General features: G+C 35.5%; 1 protein-coding gene across 1 annotated transcript; it reads left to right on the top strand.

The window, feature by feature from the left end:
• Nucleotides 1-11: 11 nt before the first annotated feature.
• Nucleotides 12-947, top strand: LOC138167986 (olfactory receptor 4L1-like). The gene has a single exon (XM_069096962.1). It carries the CDS (start codon nt 12-14, stop codon nt 945-947), a length of 936 nt encoding a protein of 311 aa, XP_068953063.1.
• The last annotated feature ends 9151 nt before the right edge of the window (nt 948-10098 follow it).

The following is a 10098-nucleotide window of genomic DNA, read 5'->3' as shown; positions in this document are numbered from 1 at the left end:
AGTAGGTGAAGATGAAGAATAACTCTTTGCTAACCGAGTTTATTTTGTTAGGAATCACCAGTTCTTGGGAGCTTGAGATTTTCTTTTTTGTGATCTTCTTCCTGGCCTACACATCCATCCTGGCTGGAAACAGTCTCATTATACTGATGGTGACCTTTGACTCCCACTTGCACTCCACTCCCATGTACTTCCTTCTGGCCAACCTCTCCTTTCTTGACATGACCCTTTCAACTGTTACTGTCCCTAAGATGATCACAGACTTCTTCAGGGAGAGGAAAACTATCTCCTTATGGGGCTGCATGGCCCAGATGTTTTTCCTCCACTTCTTGGGAGGTAGCGAGATGACTCTCCTTATTTTCATGGCAGTTGATAGATATGTTGCAATATGTAAACCTCTTCACTACACAACTATCATGAGCTATCGAACACTGATAGGTTTTGTGCTGCTTTCCTGGACTGTGGGTTTTGTGCACACCATGAGTCAAATGGCCTTTACTGTGAACCTGCCCTTCTGTGGCCCCAATGTAGTTGACAATATTTTTTGTGACCTTCCTCTGGTGATCAAGCTCGCCTGCACTGACACCTATGTCCTGGACCTGCTTGTTATTGCTGACAGTGGGCTGCTCTCCCTAATTTGTTTCATCCTCTTGCTTGTCTCCTACGCGGTCATCTTGGTCACTGTCCATCGTCGCTCTTCAGGTGGGCTTTCCAAGGCTCTGTCTACATTGTCTGCTCACATCACAGTGGTAACTCTATTCTTTGGGCCATGCATTTTCATCTATGCCTCACCATTTAGTAGTTTTTCTGTGGACAAATTCCTCTCAGTGTTTTACTCAGTTATCACTCCTCTCCTGAATCCAATCATCTATACCTTGAGAAATCAGGAGATAAAGGCAGCTATGATTAGACTGAGGAGTCGCCATGTCAGCTCCAGGCAGGCTTTGTAGATGAAGTTCATGATAATAATCATGATTAAAGCAAGCAAGCTAAATCCCATCTCAGAATGACCTATTTCTCTTTACATTCATTCACAAATATTTTAACTTTTACTAATAAAGATAATGTATATTTATAATATGATCCATCATTGCTATCCTAACAATGTGTTTTGCCAGTATGTCTTTGTGTTTCCTTAAGTACAAGGACCAAATTACTGGACATTAATTTATTTATTTAAAGACAAGATGTGCTCAGAAGTCAAGAAATTTTTAGACAGAAAAAATCACATGTGGACTTGGTCCCTAAAGACTCTTTGTTCCATAAATCCTTTGATCCCCTTATTTTTTATGATATCATGAAGTGCTGATGGATTGTAGTCAGATTGATCCTCCCTTAGTGACTATATAACTCTTTCTTAACAACTCAACCTCTGTGAGAATCAGTTTCTTTATTTATCAAATGAGGATAATAATAGCCAATAAAAGCTTTCCCCTTATAAGGTTGTTGTAAGGATCAAATGAAATAACATGAATAATGTTATGAATAAATGAAAACCTGAAAAGAGCACTATATAAATTCCCTCCTCATCATCAGGAATGGAATTATGGAACCATTTGGAAAATCTGAGTGCAGGTTTGGAATTACTCTACGAAATATAAAGGGAGACATGTGAAGTTGCAAAGCATGCCAGGTACCTCCTTAGAGAGTAAGGATTCTATAACTCTGTATACTGCATGGAATAATAATAACTAGATTTTATATAGTTCTTTAGGGTTTTAAAAGTGTTTTGTAAATATCATCTCACTTGATCTTCATAACAACCCTGAGAGGCTGGTATTATTACTATCTCCATTTTCTAGATGAGGAAATTGAAGTAGGTAAAGGTTAAGTACTTGCCTATGATCACAAAGCTGGTGATTTTCTGAGTCTGGAGCTGAACTCAGATATTACTTTCTCCAGGTCCAGTACTCTGTCTACTGTGCTATCTTGTTGTACAGGAGAGAGAAGATCTCTTATTAGTGAAATTGATCTCAAAATATTCAGTTCCATGATGTGGCCATAAACCTCATATTTCAAAGAATACTGTGTCATGAAATACACACACACACACACAAACACACACTTCTGAATGAAATAGAGATGTGTAAAATCAGTATTGGCCTTTATTCAAGTCACAGGGGAGCTATGTTTTGTCATGGAAATAATAAAGAAGAAACTTCAGCCAGACTGTTTCCTTAACTTATGTAGATCCTAAAGGAAACTAAAATTAAGGTCAGGAATAATCTTCTTGTATATAAGACACATGGTGCATTGTTCATGCTTATAAGGAACATTTTATGTCAGGGCAAATCTGCCTTCCACAATGTGAAACTTAAAGCCTGGGTATAAACCCAGGTCGCAGGAATTATCCTTCATAAACTGCATCTATCTGTCTTCAATAAATTTGTTTAAATACTCAAGGCAATTTGTTTAAGGTGACTCTATACTATCTTTTGCTAGAACAAATACCAGAATTTTAATGTCTTCCATGTAGTGTCTTAAACTTTCAGACTTTATGAATTATTTTATTAGTAAAATCACATCAAAATCATTTATTAAGTGCTAGTTATGTGCCAGGAAATGAGCTAAGCACCGGAGATATATTGAAAAAAAAGTCTCTTTTCTCACAGAGTTCATAGTCTAATTGGGGAGATAACTTACAAGTCACTATGTTCAAACAAACTACATTCCTGATAAATTAGAGATAATCTCTGAGGGAAGGCACTATCCTTAAGGGAGATTGGGAAAGACCTCCTGTAGAGAGGAAGACTTTATCTGAGGAAGAAAGCCAGGGAAACCAACTTAGACCAACTATACAACTACCTCAACATCCTCAAAGTGTCAATGCCTATATATATGAATATATGACCCCACAACCAAATTCACTCCTTTATAAACATCTGTATGAATATCATGTGAATATTAACCATGACAACCAAAGTTACAATGGTAATTGAAGACATTGGCCACCATAATGAGCCATAGGCAGACTATATTAGTTGGGGAGAAGAAAGATATCAATGAAGAGAAAACAACTAGAGACAAAGGGTGTTATAATTCCCTGCTATTGTTAATACTTTTAGCTACATCAGGACAGAGTCTGAGAATACAAAGTTCAGTAAACTGAAGTGACATTCAAACTTGAAAGCGATACCCAGTAGAATTAATTCCACTGTTATCTAGTCTGGATGTCTCAAAAGCTTTCTAGTGTGGATTGAACACAAGTTGATGCTGAAGGAATGCATGCTGAATGAAAAATCATTTATTAAGCAATTTATTATGTGCAAAAGATTGTAGTAAAATTGGGAAAAAAACCCAGAAAATTAAGACAGTCTTTATTGTTAAGAAGCTTACATTCTAATTGGGTAGGCAACACATATTAGGGAGTTTAGTTTTGGGAAATGTGGAAAGGCCCAACTGCCTAGAAGGTTTAAACACTGGGATAGATTGAAATGCCCATCAGTCTTCAGAATACATTAGCTTCATTCCTGAAGGAAGGAATTCCATTCCTTCCCCAGGTAGAAGTTATAAAACCTTGGTGCTCAAGAATCTGCTAATTGCTTCCAGGAACTAATATGTCCTAACAACTCCCTATACCATACCAAATTCCTCATCTCTGAATCTCTAAGTTTCTTTCTAGTTCTAAATTTAAGATGATAGATAAATCTATGAAATGTCTTCTCTTTCTTTTCTGGGAAATTGCTATGTATAACAAACTTTGCCTTTTGAAATAGCATAAAGGACATTTTTCCTTTTTTTATTTTCTAGTATATTTCTTTCTTACATTAGGATGTTGTTATTCATTTTGACTCTTTGTTACCCTGTGGACCATATAACACCAATGGGGTTTTCTAGCTGCCTCTCATATTAAGAAAGCAATTGAAAAAAAGTGTTTATTAGAGCAACTAGGGAAAAGACAGTTTTGAGTTTGGAAAGGTATGTAGTGAAGAAAGCAAGAATAAAATCAAGGTGAGTTGATGGAAGTAGGAACAAGAGAAAGAGTAGGCAGATATTCTGATACTCATTGGAATGAGCATTACAACGGTTCTTCTACACTTACAGATGAAAAAAGAGCACTTAAAAAATCAGTCAAGCAGCCAATTGTCATTTTCTCCCTTACATCCATGCAAGTTGCCTGATCACACTTATTTTCCAGGAGAAAGGTTGTTGTAGAAGAATCTGAGAAAGGAGTGAACATTTGGTCTTGCAAGGTTGGGGAGGCCTGCTGAAAGTCAGCACATCAGTCAGTAAACATCTATTAAGCTTCTACTATGTACCGGGCACTGTACTAAGTACTGATGGTGCCAACAAAGGCAAAAGACTCTGCTTTCAATAAACTCACCTTCTAGAGAAACTCAGTCTAATGGGGAAAGCTCAGGTTTCAAGGAAAATATGCTAGGTTAAGAAGGAAGTTGTACACAAATGCTGGATCCTTCCAGAATCAAAATAGGATCCTGAGTGAGAGGAAAGTGATACTTTGCTCAGTTTTTGGTCTAGGAAGTGATGGATTATCAGTGATGTATTTAGGAAGGCTGATACTCACTCCTTTCATATTGTTAACCTTGTAATACTAAACACTGACCAGGTTGGTGAGGAATATACTTGACCCTCCCTCTAGATTGTTGGTTTAGTTGACTAACATCCAAAATATATGTTGAATTTTAATTTCTAGTGCACCATCTCTTTTCATAATACTTCAATCATTCATTTATTGTAGTCATGACTATTCACTGATGAAAGTTCTGATATCTTTAAATTTATTTTTCTTTATATCATTGTACTCATAATAATAGCTAGCATTTGTATGTTTCAAAGTTTGCAAAGCATTTCACATATGTTGTTTCATTTGATCATCACTACAAACCTTTGAGGTAGGTGCTATTATTTTCCTTACATAACAGATGAGAAAAGTGAGACAGAGACAGGTTGTGACTTGCTCACATAAGTAGTGTATATGTAAAGGAAGATTTCAGCTCTGTTTTTCTTGAATCCAAATATAGCACTCTACCCACTGTGCTACCTACATGTTACATGCAAACTATTCTCCTGGTTCTGCTCATTTTACTCTGCATCAGTTCATTGATGTCTTCTCAAGTTCATTTGAACTCTTCATATTTATCATTTCTTATAGTACAATCATATTCCATTCTATTTCTGCGTCAAACTTTGTTCAATCACCCCCAGCTGAAGGACAACCACATTGTTTTCAGTTCTTTACAACAAAAAGTGTGTTTATACAAACGAGTCCTTTCCCTATGTCTTTGACTTCTTTGGGGGTATATGCTGGTAATTGAATTGCAGGGTCAAGGGGCACATATGGTTTAATGATATTTAAGGTAAAATTTTAAAAGGTTTTCCATAATAGTCTGGCAAATTGACAATTCTACCAACAGAGGATTAGTGTACATGCCCTCTCAGAACTCTAAATTCTAAAAATGTCCATTTTCAAGTTTTATGGATTTTGCCAATTTTCCAGCCTATCTTTCCAATATGATTATGGCTTACTTTCTACTCAAGCACTTATATGCTTCATTCAAACTGGCCTCCCTGCTTTTCTCCTCATATAACATCTCATATCCCACTATTGTATCTTCGTGCTGAAGTTAATGGAATTCTTTCTCTTTCTCCATCATTATGCATTCATTTTGTATATATCTTCTACATATTTATCTATGCACATTGTCTATATACTTGTTAAAAAGTAAATTTCTTGAGGGCAGGGATTTCCTCACATTTGCATTTTTACCCCAACTGCATAAGTATTCAAATAGAATTATAATGCCCCAATATAGTTGACATTTCATGTATGTGTTTTGACTAAGTAGAAGAGTTTCTGGATCAAGTGGTGAAAGCTCTAGATCAAAAAGGAGTCAGAGTTAAGGAAGGGAACAGGCACTTATTAATCCCCTATTATGTATTTTTATAACTATTTTCTCATTTGTTCCTCACAACTACAGGAGAGGTAGATGCTAAAACTTACATTTTATTACTTGGGAACATAAGATTAAGTGATTTTCTCAAGGTCACATATCTACTAAGAGTTCAAAACCATATCTGGACCGAGATCCACTTGATCCACTGAGTCACCTAGCCACTTCATCTTTCTGTGCTATAACAATAGAAGACAGCCATAATGTCGACAAACAAACACAGAACATGTCTTTCAACACTCTTATGACATATGTGGTCTGTACCAGCCCATGGAACAAAAGAGTAGACTCTTTCTCTACAGTGCTTTTACTCATTGTAAATCTGGAATATTGGAGAAGTCAGTCAAGAGATAAGCATTCAGAGTGCCTACTATGAGATGTGGCCTTTTTAGTTTTCTAATGATCCCCTGTTCTTCCATCTTTTTGATTTTCATGCCCAAAATAGAACTTAGAGACTGGAAGACTGTCCAAGTCTGTGGGAGGGAAGAGACTATTTAAGATTTGCCTTTTGAGTGTCCATTCAATTTCTTTCAGGCTAAATAAAAACTTTCCTATATGTTGTTAGATGGTACAATAAATAGAGTGTTAGATCTAGATTCTAGAAAACCTAAGCTGAAATATGATCTCAGAAATGTACTAGTTATGTGAATCTTATCAATTTATTAACCACTTAACACTGGCTTCAGTTTCTTCTGTTACAAAGGACTTATAACACTTATTTCACAGGATTTCTGTGAGGATATGAGATATTTGTCAAGCACTTTGCAAATATTAAATACCATATAAATGGTAGCTATTATTATTATATTAGTCTGAGTGCTTTAATGGGAATGCAGTACATCTTTATCCTTTTGTGTAGAGACACATACATTAGCTAACTTCTGGTATATTGGAGAAAATGTAGGGAGAAGCAAAATCAAAAAGATTCTGATTTTCCTAAAGGAATTCTTGGAAGGGATTTAAGCCAAAGAGAGAGTTTATATAAGAAATCCCCAACACTGACCACTATCAATTCAAACTCTGATTTTTGGTTCTGAGTATTGGTTATAAGAATATTATTTTGATGGCAATCTGGAGGATGGACAGGAGAGAGAAGAGCCTTGAAGGAAGCAGACAAATTAGGAGACTATTAAAATAATTCAGTTGATAATGGAATGAACTAGGACAATAGCAGTATCACTAGCAAGGAAGAAATGGAGGCAGCAGGTATAGAAATAGAATGATCTTGATGCATAAGACAAAGATTATAATCAAAGATAACATCAGTATTTGAATCCTGGTTGACCAGGATAATGGTAATTATACCAATTAAATTAATGAAATTTTAAGGAGTTCAGTGGAGGTCTTTGTGTTTATATAATAAAGCCTTTTTTAAAATCTTTTTTTTTCCCCTAAACATTCCCTTTTCTCCTTGAATGTGTTACATAGATGAACTTTTTCTGGAGCAAATTCAGACAGACAATATGCCAAACTCTTTGGTGAAATTTGCATCCTCTTTAATGACCAGGCAACAAAACTCCCTCGAAGCATAGGGAAAACCAGGATCTCTCTCTAACAATTCCCACATGAATCTGCTCTTCAGTCTTCTATGCTCATTATTATCTAAATGTGTTTCCATTTTTTTTCCTCCTGCCTTTTTGGGAGTTCATATATGTCTCTGTTCCTGGAGCCCCAGGAAACCCATCATTTTGATTGTGTCTGTGTCTCTTGGAGAGCTTGTTCCTTGATGTCTTCATCTAGGGGTGGTAGGTTGAAGGATCAATGCTATATTATACAGGAATTTTTGTATTACAGTCAAACAGATTTCTATATAGAATCAGTAACTGAATAGCAAAGATGGATTTTTGTAATGAAACAGAGGGAAGACATAGTCATCCTCAAGTAGTATCTGGATAACTATTTCTAGGTTCCATGGGATTAGGAGATTCAAAATTTTTTCATATATCTTCCTGATTAAAGAGTTGCACTTCAGTTCAATTCTATAAACATGAGTTAACTGCCTACCAGGTTTTTCAGTATCTTAGTTATGGGGAATATTTAGATGAAAAAATGATATAGTCTCTGCCCTGAAAGAGTTTACAGCCTGGATGAGATGGACTACTAGAACTCTTTCATTTCTGAATCTATGATCTTGTTTGGTATTGTGGCTATTTCAATCAATAATTATAGTAGTGATGAGGGACATACATGATAATGAAATTTTCTGGATTGTTTAGAACTTTGCACTATTTCAAATGAAATAAATAATTCAAATGGAGTAATTATGCAGAACTGTGCAAATCTTAAGGCCCTATATACATGCAAACCACTATCCTAATAGTAATTATTATTTGATGCATGATTGCAAAGAACTGAAATGCACTATTTTGTTGTTGATTATAACAACAGTGTGAGGGAGGTATTGCTTCTATCCTTCTACTTGTGTGATGGAGGAAACAGGCTATAAGAGGTTAAGTGATTTGCTCATGTTCATAAAGGGTTGGAAGCCAGTTTTCTTCTGCCTCTAAGTCTAGCTTTCTTCCATGCTGCTTCTCATGTACACATAGCAGTATGAGACTATATAGAAAGCCAAATGGGAAAAGAACAAACTAGAGAACAGAAAAAAGGAAGGAGGGTGTGGTTACTTTTAGTTGGGTGGATCAGAGAAGGTGTAATGGAATAAAGGGCACTAGAGTTGAAGAGTAGAAATGACTAGTAAAGATTTTCAATATGTGGAGGAATCCTGTGTATATGAGTCAAAGCAGGTAAGAACAAGATGAAATGAGGAAACTAACAATTGTTCTGTTTTGCTATAGACAGGCTATAACACTGGGTCCATAAAAGGACCTAAAAGCAAGACTAAGGGAATTATATTTTATTCTATTGTCAGTGGGAAACCACTGATGGGTTTTGAGATAGGGACTAATCTATTACTTAAGAAGAAAATTTTGTTAGCTGGGTAAAGAATAAATCAGAACTGGAGTCTTTAACTTGTTGCCTGTGAACTTGTTTTTTAAAAAAAAATATACATATATTTTGATAACTTTATTTTAATATAATTGTGTTTTTTGTAAACTTATTAATTTAATAGATGTCTTTACAAACATTCTCAGGAGTCCATAGGTTTCTCTGAGTCAACAAAGGGACCCATGATGCAAAAGAAGATGAAAAATTTCTGAACAAGAGGTGGGAAGCAAAGAAAGCTAGGGAATATGTTAGGTTATCAAAACATTCAATTCAATTTCTTTCAATTTGGCCAATAAACATCAAAGTGAAAAATTCCGAGAGCCTAAGTTATATTATCTTTGTGAATGTAGATTAGGGGATTGATTCAAGCAATATTGTAGAAGCAGATTTGGAAGGACTTACTGACTCACTGGCATTGATAAGGGAGAGAAAAAGAAGGAAGTGAACTAAATTACCCTAATTTTCCAGGCTGGGTGATTGAGATAAGTTGGCAGAGGGCCAGGTTTAGGAGGGAAGGCAACAAGAGGGAAAGAAAAAACATTTCATGTTTCTCAAACTCACCATTATTTTCTTTCCTTTTTTCTTTTGCATGAATTATCCTCCATGTCTGAATTGTCCTTCCTTCAAACTCCCCATGTTTATTATTTTCTCAGTCAGTAACTGAGACTGGAAACCTGAGAATTATCTTTTTACTGATCCCTTTCACCTAATCCTATCCATATCTAATTAGTGGCCAAATACTTTTAATATTACTTCTAAAATATCCCTCAAATCTATTTCTATCCATAGTTCACATAGCTTCTAAAGTTATCGTCCCAAAGCTTGCAGCAGTCTTTATTACTACATTACTTGATACGCTGAAGAGGCTTCCTTTTACATGTAGGATAAAATATAATTTTATTTGTTTAGCAATTAAACCTCTTTATAATAACAGCTAGCATTTGTAATGTGTTGCTTTAAGCTTTATGTATATTTTCTTATTTGATCCTCACAACAATTCTAGGAGATAGGTTATTATGCTCATTTTAAGATGAATCAACTGAGACTGAGAGAAACTGAGAGAAATACCTTCGCCAGGGTAACACAGCTACTAAGTGTCTGAGAAAGTGCTTGAACTCAGATTTTTTTACTCCATGTTCAGCACTTCATTCATCCATGCATCCATCTATATATCCATCCATCCATCTATCTATCTGTCTATCTATCTATCTATCTATCTATCTATCTATCTATCTATCTATCT

The sequence above is a fragment of the Petaurus breviceps genome, unplaced genomic scaffold (genome assembly GCF_028583685.1).
Source record: "Petaurus breviceps papuanus isolate PSGF00001 unplaced genomic scaffold, PetGlider_PUasm1.0 346356, whole genome shotgun sequence".
NCBI lineage: Eukaryota > Metazoa > Chordata > Mammalia > Diprotodontia > Petauridae > Petaurus > Petaurus breviceps.
This window is presented reverse-complemented; position numbering and strand designations above follow the sequence as displayed.

What these genes read in the sequence shown, in the direction of transcription:
- LOC138167986 (XM_069096962.1), top strand. Translation starts at nt 12, where the DNA reads ATGAAGAATAACTCTTTGCTAACCGAGTTTATTTTGTTAGGAATCACC.